This window comes from Nilaparvata lugens, chromosome 1, assembly GCF_014356525.2.
Source record: "Nilaparvata lugens isolate BPH chromosome 1, ASM1435652v1, whole genome shotgun sequence".
Classification (NCBI taxonomy): domain Eukaryota; kingdom Metazoa; phylum Arthropoda; class Insecta; order Hemiptera; family Delphacidae; genus Nilaparvata; species Nilaparvata lugens.
In genome coordinates, this window is record NC_052504.1 from 94053234 (window position 1) to 94080513 (window position 27280).

Below are 27280 nucleotides of genomic sequence, written 5' to 3' on the forward strand. Positions count from 1 at the left end.
GCTGATCTCACGAGAAGAGAAGAAAAATTCACCAAGAAATAGTTATCTTCGTTTATTTCTCTTTTTTTAGAAAACATGTTTACTTCAGGAAGTTCAAAACAGGCTAGATGCTGTTAGTGTAGAATAGTACATAGTATTATTAACAAATATTGTAGCAAACATAGTATATCATTCTAAATCGAATTCATAGTATATCTATTTGTAATATTGATGATGTGTTTGTTTTTGAAGTTTGAATAAATTGTTATTTTGATGAGTGATAGTAGCTTAACCTAGATTTTTATTTGGACTGTAGTATAAATTTGAAAAGGGGCAGTTTTATTTTGAAACGGGCATACGCCTGTTGTGCCTCCTCATATAACTGTAAAAATAATTGTACGACTGAGAAAATGAATAAATTAATATAAACTATCAATTCAATCTTTCGTTACAAATTTTCTATGCTTTTACACTCCAGAGCAAAGCTCGGTGCCCCGATATTTAATGTAAAGCCGCAAACAGAATTCCCATTAACTGAGAAAACACATGAATGTTGGCACAACATTGATTGCATAATTTGACCCGAACAAACGGAAAATTGGAATCATGCGCTGTTGCCAAATTGCTGTGCATTTACTACCCACGCTGAACGAACACAGTTTAGCATTATTTGTTGTGTGGTCAAATCTAGCGGTCAGACATTATCTAGCAAAAGCAGTTAGCAGTCAGTAGTCACAGTCAGTAAACAGTTATATAGCGATAGAATAAAAAGATAATTTGTTGTCTTTTCTACAGCATCACTCAATACAGTTTTCAGTTAATTGACCGAGCGAAGTGAGGTCTAAGATTCAAGTCGACGGTTTGGCATTTCTCTTAATGTTTAAATGTTTCAATGTTTCAATGTTTCTATTATGCGCATTTACGGCAAAAAGTGGTAATAGATTTTCATGAAATTTGACAGGTTTGTTCCTTTTTTAATTGCGCGTCGACGTATATACAAGGTTTCTGGAAATTTTGCATTTCAAGGATAATATAAAAGGAAAAAGGAGCTTCCTTCATACGCCAATATTAGAGTAAAAATCAGACTATAGAATTATTCATCATAAATCAGCTGACAAGTGATTACACAGATGTGGTGAAGCCAGTCTATTGCTGTATTTCCATAAGGCCTATTAATAGTTTCAATCAGGTACTTGTGGATGAGAATACTGCGTGAGGTCTACTGTTCAGAGAACTACAAGTTATACAGTTTCAAGATTAGATTTTCTTGATGATTTTTAGAAAGTAAGTTTGATAAGTTGGCGGGAATGTATTCACCATTTTGGTTGGCCTAGGTTTTGTCATCATCTAACTATAATGATAGAGGAACATAACCTACTTTTGGACTGGTATATTAATAAAAATTCCGAGGGAGAAACAGTTTTCGGCTGTGCCTGTTCGTTCTCCCCCAATCATTTTAATGAATTGTAAATCTTTATAAATAAAAATCGTGCCTCAAATTTCGACATTCAATAACTTTTTTATGTGTGCACTGAATTTGATGATTTTTTAGCTTGGTTCGTTATGTTCAGGACCAGGTTTATGGCCTATCAAATTTATAATCCGACTTCAGTACTCTTTCCTACGGTCCTTCAAAGTTTACATGTAATCCTGATAGGAGAAGATTTGTGAGCTGGCCACAATCAGAAATAAAAATCAGCTGTTATAATCATTTCATCATGCAATAGCCGTCGATCGGTAGATAGTAGACAAGAGTGTGTGCTGCTCCAATAACCGCCCATGTATTTTATTCTAAACGCCCCGACTAATAACAAAATGACTGTTCTGTGTGTAACCATCCAGCAGTGCGGCCTCAGGTTAAAGACATGCTCTAAAGACTTTGCTCTGTTTCGGTTAATTGTGCTGTCTTCGGTGTTCAGAATTAATTGATTTTTAGTGAATAATTTATTTTGCAGTTGGAAAATTATCTATATAAATAAAATGCTGCATTGCGCCTCCTCAGGTGTGCATCCAGCTAAAGTTTGTCATGAGATGCATTAAACTATTTGGCGGTACGAAGTTCGCCGGGCCAGCTAGTCAATAAATATATCAGTTGAAAAATTTGATTATAGAATATTAGGACAACATTTTTTCATTGTTTTTCTATTTCAGTACATTTTATATATATACACAACTATAGTCTACCATTAGAGATTGGAGAGAGATAATATTGCGTGTAATTGGTTAATAATGAAACACTTCTACTTCAACTAGACTTTGAAAATTGTTAAATTAAGAAAAAACGATAATTTTCTATAGTTAAATCTTCCCATGGTACAAGGCAGGTTTAATTAATTAATGTCAATCAAACAATCGCAGCATACATATTTTTCTCATTTAATAAATTCCAATTAACTCGTATTTGTAAAAAAATTAAAAGTAGGCTTCTCAAAGCAAAATGTATTGAAAATCTCTTTGAAGATTCTGAAATTCCTTTCCAATCGACAAAAGAACTGTGGCATGCCAAAAAAAGTTTGCTTAACAAAGTTGTGCTTGCTGCTGTGATGTGTAGAACGGAGAGTAAACGAGAGAACCCGACGAGCGAAATGAGATAAAAAAGGATGAAGAATGCTTTGAGTGTTTTGGAGAAAGAGAAAGAGTGAGTGAGAGAAGCCGAACATTGAACACACCGCTGGCTTCCCGCAGTTGATTAATGTCTAGTCTCACCTCCTAATTATTGTGGTCATGTGCGTGCGGGCGCCAGTGTCTCTCTCTCTCTCTACATTTCATCCTCATCCTCCTTCCTCCTCACTCACCACGACTCCTGGTCGAATACATTGGGCTCCTTTTTTCGCAGATCCTGCGATAGCTTCAAAGCCGGAGTATGTCCACACAAGCAGGCACTTATCGTACACCGAGTTTTCATAATACTGTATTCTCTCTCTTTATTCAGTCATGTGGTAAAACCACTAAGCCAATATCAATAATTAAACCTTGCTTTTTGGGACTACAGAAAGCTCTATGCTGCACATGCTATTGATTGTTTTTGGTAATGGAGTTCTATTGAAGAGAATTCTCTAATTGGGATGAAGTTACAACTCCACATTTCCATATAAATTGAATGTTCAATTGTTAATTGTTGCAAGGCTCATTGTTTTGAGTTTCATGCATTACACATTAAAAGTGTGAAAAATTATAGTCTTCTCGAAAATATATACAAATATATACATACTTCTAAATCAATTACCAACGAATGAAGCCGAGTTGCATTTTTAATACTGAGTTATCAGTTGGAACGAATCAATAAAGTAGAGAGGCTCCAAGCTGGATAACTCGCTCAAAATCCCGCTGATTTTCTGTTAGTTGTTCTATTAATAGAGTTCATATATTATTTTGCATGCATGATATATTGTGACATCAGACATGTATCCTTTCTCTCCTTAAGGCTAAGAATAAACTTCCTACTGGTGATATTTTTCAAAGTTTTTCGATTTATGAGAGAAAGCTATCAAGCTTTCAAAATTAAAAGTTTTCTCAGGAAAACATTTTTTTTCGATCATTACTTTTTGAGATATAGATCTAGTTCGTTGGACAATATGATAGACTAACATCTTTACCATTTAAGGCTGTGCAAAGGCTAAAATTGAACTTTCTACTGGTGATATTTTTCAAAGTTTTTCGATTTGTATAGGCTACTATCAAGCTAACAAAATTGAAAAGTTTTCTCAGGAAAACATTTTTTTTCGATCATTACTTTTTGAGATATGAGCGCCTAAAGTTTAAATTTTTGTTCCAGAACATTTGAAGTTCGGTGAAAGATAAAACCATGAGATTTTAAGGAAAAGTTCTTCTTGGTATTGTTGATCTAATAAAAATATTTCTGAAAATGTCATCTTCTGAGAAAGTTATTCAATTTACTAAAAATGACCAAAAATAACTTTTGGTTGAGCTATTTTCGGTCATTTTTGGTAAATTTAATAACTTTCTAGAAAATGATATTTTCAGAATTTTTTGTTTTTACTAGATCAACAATACCATGGAGAATCTATCCTTAAAATATCATGGCTTTATCTTTCACCGAACTTGAAATGTTCTGGCACAAAAATTTTAACTTTAGACGCTCATATCTCAAAAAGTAATGATCGAAAAAAAATGTTTTCCCGAGTAAACTTTTTAATTTTGTTAGCTTGGTAGTATACAAATGGAAAAACTTGAAAAATATCACCAGTAGAAAGTTATTTTAGCCTTTGCCCAGGCTTAAATGGTAAATGAGTTAGTCAATCATATTGTCCAACGAACTCTAGATCTGTATGTTTCGAAATTATATATGTTGAAAATTTGAAGTTCATTCGAAAGTTATTTTCGAACATACAAACAAACCATCAAATCCACAAATGGACAACGACTCTAGCCTGTAGTGAATATAGGACCTCGCTTATCGTTCAAAAACAACAATAATAGGCCCGCACCACAGACCTCAATGATTTCACACGATTCAAATTGCCTTTTGACTAGCAATTGATCTCAACATCAATTTGAATTCATTCAGAAGCAATCAGGAGAAAAAGTTGCTACAATTTCTGAGATCAACTAGTGTTGCTCCTCATTTAATCCTATTCTACAACTTTCTGCAAATTGTCTCTAATATTATAATACTGTTGCATTCATTTATCAAATGTGATAATTATATGGTTGGTGCATTTCAATTATTATTTAGTATGGTAACGATTCTCAAGGTGTGAACAGAACGAGTAAGTCGCGGTGAAGATTGATGCCACCAAGCAATTGTGCAATTATAAAATCACTTGAAGCTTGTAACATCTTTAGAGTATAGATATTATAGATATAGACCACTACCTCCGTAAACACAGCCGTAGTGCATTCCCGTGACGTCAGCACTGGTAGGGCTCCTACACCAATTAAATTCATTGATTTCAGCTGATCTGTATCAGCTAGTGTTTTGATTGGTGTAGGAGACCTACCTGTGCTGACGTCACGGGAATGCACTACGGCTTTGTTTACGGAGGTAGTATATGGACGCCGGAACAGGCCCCAGAAGTCTAAGTCCATGATAGATGATAAGGATCATGATTATAGATATGGAACGTCGTTAGCAAGCTGAAATCTACTTAGACCGTTCTGTTCTTACCCTAAAGAGCATAGCGCATCTTATATTGTATTGAGTATTGACCCTCTAAATTCTTGTAATGTTGATAAGGTCTGTAGATTGTTTGATTTGTTGGCATGCAATAAAGGCCTGCAAATAGCAACAATTTAACTGATTTGATTTTTTTGTCCTTATAGGATGGTGGGCCACGGAGGCAGAGTGAAGCTGACTGAGGTGAATCCACACCTAGTGTGCGTCCTCTGCAGGGGATACCTCATCGATGCCACCACCATCACAGAATGTCTCCACTCCTGTAAGTAAACATCATACTTGCAATGTTTAAAACCATTGTCAAAATTATACAAAAACTTTTTTCCCAATCCCAATCGGATCATCAACCTCTTAAACGATACGGGTCTTCTCTCCGAATATATTATTTATTTCACTTTCCTTGCCCTATTACCATAGGTAAGGAAAGTATTGCTTTCCGAAAAAATTATGGTACCTCCATTTCTAAATTTCTATACGTTTCAAGGTCCCCTGAGTCCAAAAAAGTGGTTTTTGGGTATTGGTGTGTGTGTGTGTGTGTTTGTGTGTGTGTGGGTGTGTGTGTGTGTGTGTGTGTGTATGAGTGTATGTGCGTCTGTGTACACGATATCTCATCTCCCATTAAACGGAATGACTTGAAATTTGGAACTTAAGGTCCTTACAATATAAGGAACAATTTCTTACACGAACAATTTCGATCTAATGCAATTCAAAATGGCGGATAAAATGGCAAAAATGTTGTAAAAAACAGAGTTTTTCGCGATTTTCTCGAAAATGGCTCCAACGATTTTGATCAAATTCATACCTAAAATAGTCATTGATAAGCTAGCCATATCAACTGCCACAAGTCCCATAACTGTGAAAATTCCAGGAGCTCCGAACATCTATGCAAAGTTTGATTTTAGAATCCCAATTATCAGGCTTCAGATACAACGTAAACAAAAAAATCAAAGTGGAAAAGATTGAGCATGAAAATCTCTACAATTAATTTCCAGTAACATTTTCACCTAAAATTTGAAATAAGCTCGAAATTCGATATTATTTCAATTGCAAACTGTTGGCAACTGTTGATTCTATTAATCATTCACTATGAAGAGAACGAGTAAGTCGCGGTGAAGATTGATGCCACCAAGCAATTGTGCAATTATAAAAACACTTGAAGCTTGTAACATATTTAGAGTATAGATATTATAGATATAGACCACTACCTCCGTAAACAAAGCCGTAGTGCATTCCCGTGACGTCAGCACTGGTAGGGCTCCTACACCAATTAAATCGTTGATTTCAGCTGATCTATATCAGCTAGTGTTATTATTGGTGTAGGAGCCCTACCTGTGCTGACGTCACGGGAATGCACTACGGCTTTGTTTACGGAGGTAGTATATGGACGCCGGAACAGGCCCCAGAAGTCTAAGTCCATGATAGATGATAAGGATCATGATTATAAATATGGAACGTCGTTAGCAAGCTGAAATCTACTTAGACAGTTCTGTTCTTACCCTAAAGAGCATAGCGCATCTTATATTGTATTGAGTATTGACCCTCTAAATTCTTGTAATGTTGATAAGGTCTGTAGATTGTTTGATTTGTTGGCATGCAGTAAAGGCCTGGAAATAGCAACAATTTAACTGATTTGATTTTTTTGTCCTTATAGGATGGTGGGCCACGGAGGCAGAGTGAAGCTGACTGAGGTGAATCCACACCTAGTGTGCGTCCTCTGCAGGGGATACCTCATCGATGCCACCACCATCACAGAATGTCTCCACTCCTGTAAGTAAACATCATACTTGCAATGTTTAAAACCATTGTCAAAATTATACAAAACTTTTTTCCCAATCCCAATCGGATCATCAACCTCTTAAACGATACGGGTCTTCTCTCCGAAATATTATTTATTTCACTTTCCTTGCCCTATACCTATAGGTAAGGAAAGTATTGCTTTCCGAAAAAATTATGGTACCTCCATTTCTAAATTTCTATACGTTCAAGGTCCCCTGAGTCCAAAAAAGTGGTTTTTGGGTATTGGTGTGTGTGTGTGTGTGTGGTGTGTGTGTGTGTGTGTGTGTGTATGAGTGTATGTGCGTCTGTGTACACGATATCTCATCTCCCATTAAACGGAATGACTTGAAATTTGGAACTTAAGGTCCTTACAATATAAGGAACAATTTCTTACACGAACAATTTCGATCTAATGCAATTCAAAATGGATAAAATGGCGAAAGTTGTTGTAAAAACAGAATTTTTCGCGATTTTTTCGAAAATGGCTCCAACGATTTTGATCAAATTCATACCTAAAATAGTCATTGATAAGCTAGCCATATCAACTGCCACAAGTCCCATAACTGAAAATTCCAGGAGCTCCGAACATCTATGCAAAGTTTGATTTTAGAATCCCAATTATCAGGCTTCAGATAAAACGTAAACAAAAAAATCCAAGTGGAAAAGATTGAGCATGAAAATCTCTACAATTAATTTCCAGTAACATTTTCACCTAAAATTTGAAATAAGCTCGAAATTCGATATTATTTCAATTGCAAACTGTTGGCAACTGTTGATTCTATTAATCATTCACTATGAAGAGAAAGCAGACTTGGGGTGTCTCCAGCGTTATTGTCCTGTCACCAGCTGGCTTGGATCTTTGAGTAGTAGACTTTAGATGCGCGTGAACACCAGCGTCAGGTGATAAATTCTCATAACGGCAAGGAAAGTTGTGTGAGTCCGCCACACCAGATTTTTTCATGGTTATTATAGCACCTATGGAGGCTGTGCAAACCTAACTTTGCAGCATTGATCTTATGGAGTACAGTGTTGCCAGACTCCACAGAATCCAGAGAGCCTGTGAGAGAAAGAGCGTAGGCCTTTTCGGAAGATTGTGCATAAAACTGGCAACTGTGTGCCCTTATATTGAAATAACTTTGGCCATATAAAAGCCCCGTGCTGCAAACTAAGGTTTGCACGGACTATAGATAGAGACTAATAAGCTATTCTATTTTGCTTAAATTGATAGTAATTTTGTTTGTGAAGATATGACCCAAGACTCTATATTGGTTGGGGACAAGTAAGATAAATATATTATACACTAGCAAGAAACCCGTGCTCCGCAAGAGTCTATTTAGAACACTTGACAAACTGAAAACTTGATGTAATGAAATCTTGAAGAATTGAGAATAGGCATAAATAACCATCTTCGGTTGATTGAGAATCTATATGCAAAATTCCAAGTTAATCAGCCCAGTAGTTCAGACGTGATGATGCGTCAAACATAATTTTCCTATCCCATACGTGTATAAGCCAGTGCTTTCCTTAATATTATAGTATAGATTTCTGTGTGATAAGAAACGGAGGAATAAATAACTGCAGTTAGAAGATGTGAGGAAGAAAAAAGAAAGAAAACACAATGATTAATCTGTTCTGATTCAATTGGATTATATTTCAAACTTCTTCCATGAACATTACAAAACCTTTCTGCTACAGAATTCATTCCCCTACAGCATATTAGGAGCAGCATTATGCCTGTTCTGATAGGGTGTTACAGCAGGGAACATTTCGCTGCCAGCATTCAAAGCAAGTTGAAGCATTCGAGGATTGTCGAATGTGAACATTCCAAAAGTGCCAACTTCTCTGCTTTCAACTCGTGTCTTCCTTCGATTGCGTGCTTTGCAAATTGAACGTCGCGCAGATCACGTTTGTGAGAGAGAGGCGAAGAAGGAGAAAGAGAGAGTGTTATAGTATATTTGAGAGAGATGAGAGAGAGAGAGAGTGAGGAAGTAAGAGGGAGAAAGAGAAAGTGTGATAGTATTTGAGAGAGAGAGTGTGAGAGCGTAAGGAAGTAAGGGTACGAGAGAGTAAGTGCGAGAGTACGAGTGAGTGAGTGTGTTTAAGTGGGAGAGAGAGTGTTTAAGGTTAAGAGAGAGTGTAAGAGACCGATATAAAGAGAGGGAGTGAGTGAGAGAGTGTGAGACTAACAAAGACAGATGAGAGCGACAGTACGAGTTTGTTTAAGTGGGAGAGAGAGAGAGTGCTCAAGGAAGAGAGTGTTTAGAGAAAGAGCGTGAGATACGATATAAAGAGACTGAGTGAGTGAGTGCGAGAGAGACTAACAAAGAGAGATGAAGCAAGAGTATGAGTGTAAGCAAGAGGGAAGTAATCTAACTTGAGTGCGAGATATCTCCCAACAGTCTAAAAGAGTAAGTGTAAGAGTGAGTGAGTGAGTGTGTTTAAGTGGGAGAGAGAGTGTTTGAGGGTAAGAGAGAGTGCGAGACTGTTATGAGAGAGGAAGTGAGTGAGAGAGTGTGAGAGACTAACTAAGAAAGATGAAACAAGAATATGAGTGTAAGCAAGAGAGAAGTAATCTAACTTGAGTGCGAGATATCTCCCAACAGTCTAAAAGAGTAAGTGTAAGAGTGAGTGAGTGGGTGTGTTTAAGTGGGAGAGAGAGTGTTTAAGGGTAAGAGAGAGTGAGATTGATTGAGTACTTTATTTATGTAGATTACAATATATACTGGCTTATACACTTATATACAATAGCTTACAATACAGCAAAATTATAGATGAATTTACATAATATAGACTAAGAAAATAATTATTGAACTGTATATATATGGAAAAGCAATTTGTAAAATAATAACTATAGATAATTATATTGTTATGCATCTACATAAATTGGCGGAGCTTTGGACATATCAATGTCCATTCTTCGGAAAGAATATTAAAAATATCCTCCCCACTAACTCTCTACCAAAAGAGAGGGAGTGAGTGAGAGAGTGTGAGAGACTAACAAAGACAGATGAGAGCGACAGTACGAGTTTGTTTAAGTGGGAGAGAGAGTGTTCAAGGGGAAGAGAGAGTGTTCAAGAGAATAAGCGTGAGATACCGATATAAAGAGACTGAGTGAGTGAGAGAGTGTGAGAGACTAACAAAGATAGATGAGAGCGAGAGTACGAGTGTGTTTAAGTGGGAGAGAGAGTGTTCAAGGGGAAGAGAGTGTTCAAGAGAAAGAGCGTGAGATACCGATATAAAGAGACTGAGTGAGTGAGTGCGAGAGAGACTAACAAAGACAGATGAAGCAAGAGTATGAGTGTAAGCAAGAGGGAAGTAATCTAACTTGAGTGCGAGATATCTCCCAACAGTCTAAAAGAGTAAGTGTAAGAGTGAGTGAGTGAGTGTGTTTAAGTGGGAGAGAGAGTGTTTGAAGGTAAGAGAGAGTGCGAGACTGTTATGAGAGAGGAAGTGAGTGAGAGAGTGTGAGAGACTAATAAGACACATGAAACAGAATTTGAGTGTAAGCAAGAGAGAAGTAATCTAACTTGAGTGCGAGATATCTCCCAACAGTCTAAAAGAGTAAGTGTAAGAGTGAGTGAGTGTGTGTGTTCAAGTGAGAGAGAGAGTGTTTAAGGGTAAGAGAGAGTGAGATTGATTGAGTACTTTATTTATGTAGATTACATATATACTGGCTTATACACTTATATACATAGCTTACAATACAGCAAAATTATAGATGAATTTACATAATATAGACTAAGAAAATAATTATTGAACTGTATATATATGGAAAAGCAATTTGTAAAATAATAACTATAGATAATAATTATATTGTTATGCATCTACATAATTGGCGGAGTTTTGGACATATCAATGTCCATTCTTCGGAAAGAATATTAAACATATCCTCCCCACTAACTCTCTACCAAAAGAGAGGGAGTGAGTGAGAGAGTGTGAGAGACTAACAAGACAGATGAGAGCGACTGTACGAGTTGTTTAAGTGGGAGAGAGAGTGTTCAAGGGGAAGAGAGAGTGTTCAAGAGAATAAGCGTGAGATACCGATATAAAGAGACTGAGTGAGTGAGAGAGTGTGAGAGACTAACAAAGACAGATGAAACAAGAGTATGAGTGTAAGCAAGAGGGAAGTAATCCAACTTGAGTGCGAGATATCTCCCAACAGTCTAAAAGAGTAAGTGTAAGAGTGAGTGAGTGTGTGTGTTTAAGTGGGAGAGAGAGTGTTTAAGGGTAAGAGAGAGTGAGATTGATTGAGTACTTTATTTATGTAGATTACATATATACTGGCTTATACACTATATACAATAGCTTACAATACAGCAAAATTATAGATGAATTTACATAATATAGACTAAGAAATAATTATTGAACTGATATGAAAAGCAATTTGTAATATAATAACTAAAGATAATAATTATATTGTTATGCATCTAATAAATTGGCGGAGTTTTGGACATATCAATGTCCATTCTTCGGAAAGAATATTAAAAATATCCTCCCCACTAGCTCTCTACCAAATCTGTTAGACTGAGAGACTGTTATGAAGAGAGGAAGTGAGTGAGAGAGTGTGAGAGACTAACAAAGAAAGATGAAGCAAGAGTATGAGTGTAAGCAAGAGGGAAGTAATCTAACTTGAGTGCGAGATATCTCCCAACAGTCTACTTTGGAACTAATCTCTTGGGGAGAGACTACACTAAATACGAAGGCTACACTCACTTCAAACTAATCACCTGTACTTGGAGACGTATCTCTCACTGTCTCTCTCTCTCTTTCTTCTTCTCTTTGTGAGTCTTACGAAGACTCTCTCCGTAATCAAACTTGTCGCTGTATCACACTTGCTCACTCTTCCCAAGCTAGATAGAAGGTGCCGTCAGTTTGGCGGTGGTAATTCTTCCAAATTGTTTATTCCAGCAAAGCTGAGTTTTCGTTTGTTCGTAAATGCCGTCGTCGACCACGACAGGGTGAATATCTCAGATTGGGTAGATTTCAATTTGTCTAAATAAGCTAAAAATATTATGTTTTTTGGGGGAAGTTGAGTTTATACTTTTAAATGGGAATATGTTCATATTACTAAAAATGTTATGATTCTTGAATAATAAACACAAATATGAAAATTATTTGATCAGCTGTTTTAGCACACTTGAAATTTGGACAATATGAATGTCAACAATGCTTGTCGTCGTCGACTGCGGAAATAAACGCACAAACGAAAATGCACCTTTAGTTGATTCTTGAAGACATCTCCACTAAAAATTTGTCAAAGTTTTCGATGAACTGTTTATCTTTCTCTTTCACCTTGATACACCAGCCTACAATAATAGAACCATACAAATTTTCAAAATTTGGAATAATTTACACCACGGTATGAATTTATTGTTGTTTATGTGTGTCCTTCAAACTACTAGAAAACTTGGGTGTATATTAATCTTTCCACCTTCTCCTTGAGTTTTGTACGGTTTTCTACTTTTCACACTGAAATTTTTTTGAAACTAATACAATTCAAAATCAAACATAGATGTATAGGCTCAAAAATTAGGTGTATATTAATCTTTCCACTTTCTCCTTGGGTTTTATACGGTTTTCTACTTTTCACATTGAAATTTTTTTTAAATTAATACAATTTAAAATCAAACATAGACTGTAATAGACTCTAAAATTAGGTGTATGTTAATCTTTCCACTTTCTCCTTGGGTTTTGTACGGTTTTCTACTTTTCACATTGAACATTTTTTAAAATTAATACAATTTAAAATCAGACATAAACTGTACATGAACCATAAACTCCTGATCTTCCATAATTAATATTGCCACTCTTGACTCTGCTCACAATTGAACGGACACACAAAAAAAGTGTTGGCAAACATTCATACTGTAAATAAAAGTGTCTTTTTTCTTTAGGGCTACTTTTGAATATAAAAGAAAATATAAATTTGAGTACCATTTTTAAAATTATTTTTTAATGGCTTTATATAGCCGAAACATGTCTGAAAAAAAGTGTTGGCAAACATTCATACTGTGAATAAAGTGTCTTTTTCCTTTAGGGTTACTTTTGAATATAAATTAAAATATAAATTTGAGTACCCTTTTTAAAATTATTTTTTAATGGCTTTATATAACCGAAACATGTCGTGAAAATAATTTTAAAAGGGGTACTCAGATTTATATTTTTATTTATATGTAAATAAATTACATACTGAACTTATCTATACACTGGTAATGAAAATACAATGAGTCCTGGGCCCTGTTGCATGAGAGAATACCAGCTAATATTGTATCAATTTTCTATTCTAATAACCAGCCGACTACTAATATTATTAGTTTGTATTTTAATAGGCAAAAGACCCCTGAAAGACATAAGAGAATTTAGGGCTATTATAATCTTATCAAAATTTGGGAGAATTTAGATTAAAGAGCGTCTCTAGATAAAAAAAAGAAATTTCATATGAAACTTTATCTCTTAGACTAGCCGTCAGGTTCGCTTCGCTCGCCATATCCGTCTAGCAAGGGGGCTCCGCCCCCTGGACCCCCGACTGGATCGTCCAAAAATGATATCAGCGGGCTCGCTTCGCTCGCCTGCATTTTTCATTTCAGCATGCTTCATTCCATCAGAAAGTCAAAATACTTCCTCGCTCGATTTAATCACCGATTGATTTCAATTATTTAATGCAGGGTGGAAAACTTCGTTTGGATTCTATGAGAATTAAAACAAAAAACGCTAATTTTGGGCGTATCTTTGAAGTTATTGCAAATTCCTTCTAACACAACATTATTACACCCTAGATGAGCTTCTGTACCAAATTTGAACAATTTCTGTTCATTTGTTCTCGATAAATCTGGGAAAAAGCAAAAAAAAACGCTGGAAAACGCTAATTTTGGGCGTATTTTTGACGTTATTGCAAATTCCTTCTAACACAACATTATTAAACCCTAGATGAGCTTCTGTACTAAATTTGAACATTTTCTGTTCATTTGTTTTCGATAAAGCTGAGAAAACGCTGGAAAAACGCAGATTTTGGGCGTTTCTCTGGACATTTTCCCAAATCCGTTCTTAGTGCTCCTCTTAAGGGCCAACTGAACATACCTATCAAATTTGAACTTTTTTGGTCTGGTAGATTTTTAGTTCTGCGAGTGAGTGAGTGAGTGAGTGACTGAGTCAGTCAGTCAGTCAGTCAGTCAGTCAGTGAGTGCCATTTCGCTTTTTATATATATATATATATATATATATATATATATATATATATATATATATATATATATATATATATTATATAAACTTCCTCTTTCCGTAATTTTAATGATGTGCTTCTCGCAAAAATAAAGAATGAATCCTGCATATTGGAACAGTATAAGAGACTTCGCCTGCCACAGCTATCAAATACATAAGTCTCATCAATTTGACTAGAGTCCTCCCACCAATTTTATAACACTTGCTATCTGAATAAAGTCAGTAGCAAACAAGATGAATGAGTTACGACTACCGTAGGCTACCGGGCACTTGCTGGCAGACGTCCTTTCCAATATAATGCAGGGAAGACCAGACGAGAGCTTCTCTCTCTCAGTCACACTCCAGACTCCACACTTCAAAACCGGTATCTCAGGATTCCCACAGGCTTGGCGTCTGCCTTGCCACTATTATGTTGTTTAGTCTGAGTCACTCAAATCTGACAGTATTCTTCATAAATGATACTAATGCTTCCCATTTTATTTATTTTTTGTGATTGTGAAGGAAAATTTTTGTTGGATTTGTATTTTGAAATTAATTAATCTGATAATTCAAAATTATTGACTATTGTAGTACATACATTTTTTGGACTCAAAATAGTGTGTGAATTGAGTTATCATTTACATAAACCTCTAGACTGTGTATTCCAAATTAAGGTTTAAAGCAGTTTTGGGCGAATGCCTGTGTTTTTACCTGAATTGTATCTATTGCCTATGAATAAATAAATAAATAATAAATAAATAATAAATAAATAAATAAATAAATAATAAATAAATAATAAACAAATAAATAAATAAATAAATAAAAAATAAATATACTGACAGTTTGAAGACACTTTTCATTATGTTGTTCAGTGAGATTCATTTTAAAATGTCAGTATATTTTTATGAATAACTCCAACGCTTCCTATCGTACTAATACAGAAAGTTGATAGCGGCTGACTATTATCATAGCGGTTGACATTATCAAATATTACGCTATTATTGTTTACGATATTGTTTCTCTAGGCTATTATCATAGAGAAACTATGATAATTTGTTTCTCTATGATATTATTTTGTATACTGAGGTTCACTTTAATCAGTCAGCACTTCTTATAAATAATAACATCAATGAATACTTCCATATTTTCATTATAACAATAATTCCATACCAACAATAGTGATAGGAAAAGATGCTGTTTATTATTGTGTACAGAGATTCACTTTAAACAATCAGTATACCCTATGAATAGCATCACCTCTTCTCATTCTCCCAATAATGACAGTTTCAAGTTGGCTGTCTATCATTTTGTACAATGAGGTTCACTTTATACTTTCAGTATTTCTTATGAATAAGAGTACCGCTACACATCTAACCAATACTGACATTTAAAGCGGCTTTCCATTATTTTCTAAAACTAGAACTATTTATTTATTTTTCCTACAGTTACGTTGAAAAGTGGCCATTGCTACACTGATTACAGAACGCAAAGAATCACTTTTCCGCTCTAGTACGGGAAAATTTTTTCTGCACTCCAGATTTGCAACATGACAACGCAAAATACTTAGTAGGTTATATGGAGCAACAGTGCAGCAAAATCAAAATGAAGTTGGTAACAGTGACTGCTGTGGCTGCTATAGTGAGCAGAGGTGCAACGGAGCACAACGCGCTAATTATTATTCATTATATATTATAACCAAGAACAACGAGGACTTTAGGATTTTAGGATTAAGGTTTTTATCAATAATAAAATTACACAGAAAAACATTTGATGCATTTCAGGCAATTTTACCCATAATTACCCACTTCTCATATTCAATGGTAACTGTAGGAAAAACTTAATGTGAAATACGTGCGCAAAGTTCTTCTGCTGCACTCAAGAAACCATTCCAAAGTAAACGTTTCTTTCGGTGCAGCAAACTGTCACTTTGCGCACTAGTTGCACAAATAACTATATCCATTCATTCTACAAAACACTATAATCATAATATAGTTATGACATTGGAGGAAAAACTTGGCTGAGGCTGTATACTATTTCTCTCCAGAAATGTTGATAGAATGTTTATGTTTTCCAAAGGTTAACTATATACGTATAGCAGAATAAAACACTCACACACAACACACATCAAACCATCATATATATCTGCAGCAATAAACGGATGTCATCCACTGTAAATCACTTCTTCAATTATCTGAATTGTATGAGTTTCTTAAAATTCTAACTACTTGTGCTACCGTTTTGAATTTGCAGGAGTAAATAAATGTTTTTTTTTATGTTGTTTTTTCTTGATGACTGCTAAAAGTGTGAATAACCAAAGAAGAATTCAAACAGGTACAAATTTAATACCCATAGAAAATTATGAAGAACTATAACTTGATAGGATCATTTAAAAAGAAGAATCATACAGTCCTTGTTGGTTATTGAACAACTGTCGGTCCCGGCTGAAGTATGACAGTCGTAAGGCCCATTGACGGCTTAAATTATATATTCAGGCGGTGGGACCTTCCCGCAAGGGACTCCCCACCAACAAAAGCCATACGAATTTACTTTACCATTGAACAGTTGACCTCCAAGCTTTTATTCAGTTACTCTCGTAGATAAAATAATAATATCGAGTGACCTGGCTGGCTCAGATCTGGTGTCAGATCTTTAAGCTCACAACTGATCAATTTCAGGGCATCTGACATGACCTAACGACTGCCTTTTTAGGCAGCCAAGCCCGACTTGACAAAGTGTCCATCCGAAACACGTTAGATGAGTGGCTAGCAGATTTTTTAAAAAATAGATAGCAAATTAGCAAATAGACGTTTTTATTGTTTCCAAACTTTGCTGATGTTCAATTCCAGCTCGAAAATTTTATTGAAATTAGTGTTGGTACCAATTACTTAACTTGGCTTACATAAGACTTATGTAATTATATCAGTTATAATCAATAATATTGTGATTATTATCAGATTGGATTAACAACATAGTACATGATATGATAGTTGGATCATGTATAGTTAATGATATCAGGAGGCTGTTTCTAGATCTAACCTGTTCGGTATCCAATTTTCCTCGTTCTCGAAAAAAAATGTATATAATCTCAAAAAGAATATATCACACGAGAGATGAAAAATCTTACCGGACTGACAAACAGAAACATTCATAGGCCGAACAAAACAAGCTGTCCCTGCGTTCGCTGGAATGACATTCCTGTCAACCTTGTATCGGTAAATTGGTTTCGTCTCTCACAAATTCTCTTTTAGCACTTGTTCAACTTGTGTGATTCTCTATCTATCTATCTCTCGCAATTCCCAATCTCTTCTCTTCTCTCTCATTGTTGTTAATTTTATCTTTCTTTTTCATTTCACACTCTCTCCATGTTACCAATCTTCATAACTTTCATTGTCGTTCAAGTATTTCTCCATTGTCGTTCAAGTATTTCTCCATTGTCGTTCAAGTATCTCTCCATTGTCGTTCAAGTATTTCTCCATTGTCGTTCAAGTATTTCTCCATTGTCGTTCATGTATTTCTCCATTGTCGGTCAAGTATTTCTCCATTGTCGTTCAAGTATTTCTCCATTGTCGTTCAAGTATTTCTCATAATTAGTCGCCTCTCTTCATATAGATAGAATGTAGAGATTAAATGAACAGATTCATTTATTTATTACATCAACAGATAAATTACAACATATAGAGGCAAACAAATAGTATACTCCATTATTTATGACAAAAGCACAAACATTAAATTTAAAACCCTACTCTTTGTTTGTTTCACAAGTTTCCATCTTTATCAATCTCAAAATCCACACAGTAGCCAACAAATTTGCTCATCCTCGAAATTGTATCTTCATTTCATCTTCAGCAAGTATTTTCACAAATATGTTATTTTGAACTATTATTGTAATTGAGTTTTAATCATAGTAGTGTTATTATTTTGTTTATCATTTCCAGTGTTTGCCATACATCTTGTCAGACCTGGCAATGTAAGGCTAGGCACACACCAGTTAGTCAAGACAAGACAAGACATGATCAGACACGTTTAGTCACAATACTTCACATTGTTGCTGATGAAGACATGTCTAATTGCAATGACTAAGGCTAGGCACACACCAGTTAGTCAAGACAAGACAAGACATGATCAGACACGTTTAGTCACAATACTTCACATAGTTGCTTATGAAGACATGTCTAATTGCAATGACTAAGGCTAGGCACACACCAGTTAGTCAAGACAAGACAAGACATGATCAGACACGTTTAGTCACAATACTTCACATTGTTGCTGATGAAGACATGTCTAATTGCAATGACTAAGGCTAGGCACACACCAGTTAGTCAAGACAAGACAAGACATGATCAGACACGTTTAGTCACAATACTTCACATAGTTGCATGTCTAATTGCAATGACTAATCAGTGTGTGTTGCTTCATAAGCAACTATGTGAAGTATTGAATTGAATTGAATTGAATCGCTGCCTTTATTAAAAAAGTATTGTGACTGATCGTGACTAGTCTTGTCTTGACTAAGTGGTGTGTGCCCACCCTAAGATGTATAAAATAAATAACAAACATCATAATTTCTTATTATAGAAACACAGCTTTACTGGTATAATATTTATATCTTCAGGATTTATCTTCTCAGATTTCACCTCTCACTGAAACCAAAATCCAATATTCTGAGACCATTTCACTCCCAACATGTTCATCCTGTTTTGATGACACTGACCTTGTACTACAGCCTCTATCACCCACCCCTCCACTCACTCTATTATCGGCCTACATAGAATCCACTCGAGCTTCTGAAATCACTTACATGTACATGTTGAGTGACGTCACTGTGATGTCATCCTCCTGTCATTTTGCACTGCTTGCATTCTCGACTGCCTGTCACTCGCAAAACATGACCTTGAGCCGGCCTGGCCCATGTCAACAAGTGGTGACATTCACTTCAAACTGTCAGTGTGCCTTATAAGTAACATCAAAGTTTATCGATCAGCCAATGATGACAGTGAGCGTGTATTGTGACTAAAGTGAGTTCACTTTGAAGCTGTCAGCGTTGATTTAATGGGCAGCATTGATGTTAGTTATGAAGGATGATGACAGTTTGTAGTGGTGTCACTATAGATTTATTTATTTATTTATTTATTTATTAGATAGAGCGAACAATACAATAGTCGGAAAGATCGTCCTTTTGATGAGATAAAGACTGATATGTGCTCTTCATACTAATATTGTACATAGTAAAGAATAGTCTAGGCAACGAATACTAAAAATCTGGTATGGTGCACTCACACCAACGTTAGTAGACAGAAGGTTGATCACTCACAGGTGAAAGATTCAAAGTGGTGGGGGGAACGCCAGCGTGACGTCACGTGTAGTAAAAAAGTGATAGAGTAGCCACACTGAGCATACAGTTCAGCACTGTATCTTCAAATACATCGTCGTTTGATCCCCTCAAGATTGACCTAGAACTTAAAAATTCTACATACTTATAGCGATTGAATCACTGATTCTAATGATGTTGTTAAATATTTCAAGTTCATTCAACTTGTATGAATAAAGTTAAGTTGAAAGTTTTTCAAGAATCTAAAAACGTGACACGGAAGAGTTAATAAGCTGGAAAAGCGTTAGTAGACAACGTTATACTATTATAATTTCAGATTAACCCATAAAAAATCTTGATAAACCAATGCATTGCAATAATCCGATAAACCGATCCCAATAAATCCGAAGAATTTCATTCATATAAATGCACTGAACATTTATGCTGGTATCGAGCACATGTTCTACGAGAATCAAAATATCTCATCCCCGAAATTCACAAGCTGATGTATAGCCAAACTACAAAATATAAACACGACCTAAGAGATGAAGAAACATTTAGGGTTTGAAAGGGAAGGTTAGGAGGTGGGGTTTCTGCTTTTATATGGCAAAATACTTGTATTATTCAAATGTTTTGATAATTATTGTAAAGCAGAAACAGAAATCTTGCATGTCAGAAAATGTTTGTGTTATATAATTTGACTATACGTCACCGTATGATTTTCAAGAATGCGATATTCTGCCTACTCTGTACTACAGCCTACGTCACGACTGCAGTTCCCCCACTCCAATTGCAATTCAACTAAAATACCTTCTGTCTACTAACTTTGCACTCACACAACTTTCCTTGCCGTTATGAAAATTGATCACCTGACGCTAGTGTACTCGCGTATCTGAAGTCTACTACTCATAGATATGATACAGCTGGTGATAGGTCAATAACGCTGGAAACACACGAGGTCTATCTCTTCGTAGTGAATGATTCAATAGAACCAACAGTTTGCAATTTAATAATCACATTTTCTCGGATTTCAAGCTTATTTTCAATTTTAGGTGGAAATGTTACTGGACATTAATTGCAGAGATTTTCATGCTCAATCTACTCTACTAGATTTTTTTTGTTTCAATTGTATCTGAAGCCTGATAATTGGGAATCTATCTACATTGATGGGGCGGAGCTCCTGAAATTTTTACAGATATAGGACTTGTTGCAGTTGATAGAGCTTATCAATGACTATTTTAGGTATGAATTTGATCAAAATCGTTGGAGCTGTCTTCGAGAAAATCGCGAAAAACCCTGTTTTTGACAACATTTTCGTCATTTTAGCCGCCGTCTTGGATTGCATTTGATCGAAATTGTTCGTGTCGGATCCTTATAGTGTAAGGACCTTACGTTCCAAATTTCAAGTCATTCCGTTAACTGGGAGATGAGATATCGTGTACACAGACGCACATACACTCATACACACACACACATACAGACCAATACCCAAAAACCACTTTTTCGGACTCAGGGGACCTTGAAACGTATAGAAATTTAGAAATTGGGGTACCTTAATTTTTTCGGAAAGGAATAATATGGTAATAGGGCAAGGAAAGTAAAAAGTAGGTAATTAAACTTGGTATAAAAGCGGATATCTCGGAAACTATTGAAGATATCACAAAATTCCACTGAACAAAACTTGTAGTAAATTAATGAAGCTTCATTTTTATATGGTTAGTAATCGGTGGAGTGCGTTGTCTCCAAGATACATATTCATAAACGTGTAAACGAATGGTTATCAACATAAAAATATCACAAATTGTAGATAGTAGATGAACAACAACCCTCATTACTTTAGAATTAGGGGTAGGGATGAAGACATTTCAAAAAAGCAGTTATTAGGTCTTGTCAGAGGCCCTGAAATTGATCAGTTGCGACCTGAAAACTCTGACACCAGACCTGAGCCAGCCAGGTCCTTCGATATTATTATATAACAATCGATAATCGATATTATTTTGTTGATCGATTTATTATCGATTAACATCCCTCGATATTATTATGTAACAATCGATAATCGATATTTGTTGATCGATTTGTTTAATCGAAAATGTTTGATATCGATATTTTTGTTACAGTTTGTCGGAGTTGCATCATTCTGTACCTGGAAACGAAGAGCTACTGTCCAATATGCGAGGTGCAAATTCACAAGACAAAAACCCTACCTCAATTTGAAGTAAGTAAACATCTATAATACTAGTATGTTTTTGAAACATATTTGTTAATTACAAAACGAAACTCACTTCATATAAATTGCATGAATTCCTTATTAGTATATTTTACTAATGAGCTATAGTTGTAAATGAATGAGAGTCCCAAATTGGTTGAACAAGTTCACTAATGGCAAGAAAATTAATCTTGAAAAGAATAAGGAATGTTCAACCTCTTACTGTCTGACAAAAAACTTTAAAGCGAAAATAATAACTTTTTTCGTCAAAGTGATAAAAATATTAGGAATGAAAAATATGTATTTTAACCACCAAACGGGTAACAGGAATACGCTGATGATTTCACAACTTTTTATCTCTGTGGAAGTCCAATAACTTTTCATATTATACTTGGGGAAAAGGCCAAGTTAAAAGTTAACATGTACAAAATTGTCGGAGATCTTTTCGTAAGATAATTGACACCTCATGCTCAGAACTTATGAAATTGTGGATTCCTTTATTCCAATTATTATCAACCCGTTGAGTTTTACATGTACTCATTAAGAAAATTATTAGAATAATTATTGAGTATCAGAATTGTGTGTTGTTATTAGTATTGTAGTTATCCGTTCTTAAAATTAGTGGTAGCTAGTTGATAAGAATAGCATCAGCTTATGAAAAGTTAAATGTCCGAAGCGCAAAAGTCAGAACACTCTGGAATTGGAATTGGAATGGAATGATTCCAATTGAGTTATGGAGTTATATTTAATTAATTTATTTCATTTTACAATCATAACATCAAATTGATGATTTAGAGGAAATCAACAGGATAAACCCAAAATGGTTTCTCTCCCTAATTTTGATAATAAAATAGTCTAAATGAGGTTATGTAAACACTTCTCATTAACACATCATAAAGTATACATTGTACTGAAAATTTTCCATCTGTATCTGATCCGAAAGGTGAAATGTTGAATTTTTACACTTGAAAATGCATTAATAAATAAAATAATATTAAAATATTGTAGTGGTATGTAATAGTTGTGTATTGTGTGGTGTTCACATAATATTATATTTAATATTACTTTGGTTGTAGTATTATACCATAGAGAAATAATAGCGTAAGTAGATATCCCATGATATAGGACGTTTATGTCGCTGCTTTTACTGTTATCTCAAGCCGATAGTCCACTTATTTCTTTCCCAAAAAGCTGTGTGACGCTGGTAGTCTCTCATATTGTTCCGTTCATACACTCTCACCCCAAAAAACAGTAAAAATCTACAATAATCGATAGTAATAGACTTGAGATAACAGTAAAACTTGCGTCATAAACGTCCTATACCATGGGATATCTACTTACGCTATTGTTTCTCTATGATTATACATACGGTATATGAGTAATACAACACGAAAAACTGGTTACCGTCAGAGTAATCATTGATGTCAGTGGAGGGGGAACAACACTGATCAGATAAGAAGACAAGAAATATTTCGAGGGAAAAAGTGAAGAGTTTGTGATAGGGATTTGGAGAGGGAGAGCTGGATATTATTTATCGAACAAGCCGTTGCAGTTGCAAAGACAATTTTGGATTCAGTTGAGGGTTGAGCCGTCTTTCTTTCTCCCTACTTTTTCTTTCTCTCTTTCTTTTCTTGACAACGGCCCGTGCCGGATAAAGGGTCGAAGGGCAGCCGACGCTAACGGTGTGTGAAAAAAGGATGAGGAGGAGGTGATGGAGTAGGAGAAATAGAAGAAGAAGAAGAATATGAAAGAAGAGGGTGAGGGTGCCTGCTAACGCGATTTTGGTTTCTTGGAATATTTTCTTCCAAGCCGCATGCTGCACCATTTACTGCCTGCCCTATCATTTCTTCCCTTCTCAATTTCTTCTTCTTCTCCTTTCTTCTTCTATTTCCTTTTCTTCTCCTTCATTCTCATCCTTCTCTACTACTTTTCCTCTTTCTCTTCCTCCTTTTCATTCTCCTGCACCTCCTCTACCTCATGCTCCACCTTCACATCTTCCAGCTCCTCATCTACCTTCTGCTTTTTATTCTTCCTCCTCATCTTCATCCTCCTCTTTCTCTTCTTCCTCCTCATCCTCCTCTTCAAAAACATAAGAATGAAGTAATTTATTTATATTTTTAATTTTTTTTTTTTTCTTCATCTCTGTGATTTGAGTTTGCAATGTATTTTTGTAATTTGATGTTTGACATAATAGGTCTTTTTCGACCTGGCAAGGGTCAGGGAAATAAAATAAATCAATCAACTTACTGATTAATACTCTTTTGTCTTCAGTATCCTTAATTCCTCTTTCTATTCTCCTAATTCCTATTCCTCTTCATTATCTACCCTCTCTTTCACATTTTGCTCACTTATCTTATTATATCTATTGATTTATCCTATTACTGTATTTCAATCCTATCAATACATATTTTTCAATAATCACCCGCTTCTCATTCATGTTTTTTTATCTTATATTCTCCTTTTTTACTCATAATATAGAATGATTAAAAAATTTTTTTTTTTTATTCCAAACCCACCTCTTTTTCTCACACGGTATCCTTTCTCTCCTCTTCCTCCTCGTTCTTTGGTAGAGAGTTAGTGGGGAGGATATTTTTAATATTCTTTCCGAAGAATGAACATTGATATGTCCAAAGCTCCGCCAATTTATGTAGATGCATAACAATATAATTATCTACAGTTATTACAGATTGCTTTTTTCATATCATATACAGTTCAATAATTATTTTCTTAGTCTATATTATGTAAATTCATCTATAATTTTGCTGTATTGTAAGCTATTGTATATAAGTTTATAAGCCAGTATATATTGTAATCTACATAAATAAAGTACTCAATCAATCAATCAATCCTCCACTTCCATCTCTTCCTCCTATTACTCCTCCTCCTCCTCCTCCTCCTCCTCCTCCTCCTCTTCCTCTTTAATACTTTTTCATCTTCCTTCTTGTCTACCTTATTTCTCTTTCTATTTTCCTAATTCCTATTCCTCTTCATTATCTACTCTATCTTTCACATCATGCTCACTTATCTAATCATTTCTACTCATCCTATACTGTATTTAAATCCTATTATTACATATTTTTCAATAATCACCCGCTTCTCATTCATGTTTGTCTATCTTCTACTCTCCTTTTTCACTCATAATATAGAATGATTAAAAAAAAAGATTTTTTTTCCACTCCGAACCCATCTCTTTTTCTCCCACGTTATCCTTTCTCTCCTCTTCCTCCTCGTCCTTTGGTAGAGAGTTAGTGGGGAGGATATTTTTAATATTCTTTCCGAAGAATGGACATTGATATGTCCAAAGCTCCGCCAATTTATGTAGATGCATAACAATTTAATTATCTACAGTTATTACAGATTGCTTTTTTCATATCATATACAGTTCAATAATAATTATTTCCTTAGTCTATATTATGTAAATTCATCTATAATTTTGCTGTATTGTAAGCTATTGTATATGAGTTTATAAGCCAGTATATATTGTAATCTACATAAATAAAGTACTCAATCAATCAATCCTTCTCTCTCTCCTACCTACTCTTCTCTTTTTCCTCTAGATAGAGTTTTTTCTTCTGTACCAATTCTTTCTCTCATCTGCCTTTTCGTCTCTTTCTCTCTCTAAGAAGAGTTTTTTTCTGTACTCAGTTGGAAATCTCCTCTCTTTCACCATTTAATTTTCTCTTCCTTTTCACTCGAAATCTAAAATGAAAAACCGCCTTTTTTCGCGGGCATCGTAATCTTTCCGAAGGAGATGAAATAAAATGCGGGATTACCTCAGAAATTACCATATCAATTCGGATCGCTGAGTGAGATAATGCTGATGCTCTTAAATATTCCGCACTTTCATTCAGAATTGCTGAACCCTACATCTGATTTATGCAAAGGCTGCCGTTTTTATCGTCAATTTCAAAGAGAATTGTGGATATTATTTCTTTGGTTGTTCACGAACATTCTCAAGTACAGTCTGAAATTAGAACTATGGTATTCGAGTACTGTCATTAGTTCTTAGTAGCAATTTATAAATGACTTATTCAATAATAAATAATCATTTTATTTGTTCAAGAGCCTTGGCTCATACAAATTGGTTGTACATTTTCAATTAAAAAATTGAATTAAAACAATGGAAATTAGTCTAAACTGTCTAAAATTATAACTGCGGTATTCGAGTTCTGTCATTAGTTCTTACAAGCGATTTATGAATGACTTATTCAATAATAAATAATCATTTTATTTGTTCAAGAGCCTTGGCTTATACAAATTGGTAGTACATTTTCAATTCAAAAGTATTAATGGAAAAGTAATACCATAGAGAAACAATAGCGTAAGTAGATATCCCATGGTATAGGGCGTTTATGTCGCAACTTTTACTGTTATCTCAAGCCGATTACTGTCGATTATTGTCGGTTTTTAATGTTTTGTTGGGGTGAGAGTGTATATACCCTGGGGTGAGGGTATATGCTTTTGTGCAAGGCCTTTTCAATAAGACTGCTTCTCTGATTCGTTCTCATGAAATTAACCACAGTTAAAATTCAACCGGCTTTTGTGCAACCGGCACTCAGAGTATTGAATATTATTTCTCCTCCAAATTCTATCGCATGCATACTACTTCATATTCCAGAGAACAACTCTAGAGCAAATTGAAACGAAAAACAGTCTCATAGAAAAGCAGATGGCAATTAGCTAGTAGTGCTTTTAAAGTAACCTCCGCTTCAAGCATGGAAGGGTGGAGAGCTATTGTTGGGGAAAATCCAAGTCCCCTCGGCCATTAATTACAATTTGTGGCTGCAGAATGGGATGAGCCGTCGCAATTAAGATTATTGGTCACTCCGAAAACTATTCGTTCTAGAATGTTCTCTGATTGAATATTCTAGAAATCGATTTTTCGGCGAAACTGTACATATGAATTAAACCTTTCCAGTAACTCAGGTCATTACTGAAACGGTATGATTAATATTTCAAAAACATCTATCGAAAACTCAGTAACCTGAATATTTGAAAAAACATGACAAAATTTCCAAAGGCACGAGAATGTTGGTGACTTCCCACTAATTCTAAACAAAAATCAACGGGATTGAACTGAATTCATTACTGAGTGTGGCAGCGAGGGCTGCACGTGTGGCCCAGTATCTAGTAACGCGAAGTAGGCTGATAGGTGAGAAGTAATACCTGACATCAATCTACAGTCTACAGTATGTTTCAAATGTCAGGAAAACGACGTGTCTGATTGACTTGGTTTCGGCTGTGTTCTGTGTACCTAAGCGCCTTGCCTTGGAACACCTTCATCACCCATTCCAAATATATAATATTTTATATATAATATATATATATATATATATAATATGCGTTTCCTTCCAACTCAACTCTGCCAAAAGTGACAGCTTTGCAATTTCTCTTCTCTTCCCCAACCCAATCCTCCTCCTCCTCCTCCTCATCCTCCTCCTCCTCCTCCTCTCCTCCTCCTCCTCCAACTACTCCTCCTCCTCCTCCTCCTCCTCCTCCTCCTCCTCCTCCTCCTCCTCCTCCTCACTCCATCACAAGAACTTCGCTCACGCTTTCTCTCTCACTACTTTATGGCATCTCTTCTTCTTCTTCTTCTTCTTCTTCTTCTTCTTCTTCTTCTTCTTCTTCTTCTTCTTCTTCTTCTTCTTCTTCTTCTTCTTCTTCTTCTTCTTCT

General features: G+C 35.3%; 1 protein-coding gene across 1 annotated transcript in view; it reads left to right on the top strand.

Annotated features, from left to right (window-relative positions):
• LOC111056898 (protein suppressor 2 of zeste-like) overlaps window positions 1-27280 on the top strand; it is a 215802-nt gene that overhangs the window by 123629 nt on the left and 64893 nt on the right. The window contains 3 exon segments of the mRNA XM_039419633.1: window positions 5263-5378; window positions 21518-21594; window positions 21596-21615. Coding sequence (XP_039275567.1) covers window positions 5264-5378; window positions 21518-21594; window positions 21596-21615 — 212 coding nt within the window. The 5' untranslated portion in view covers window position 5263.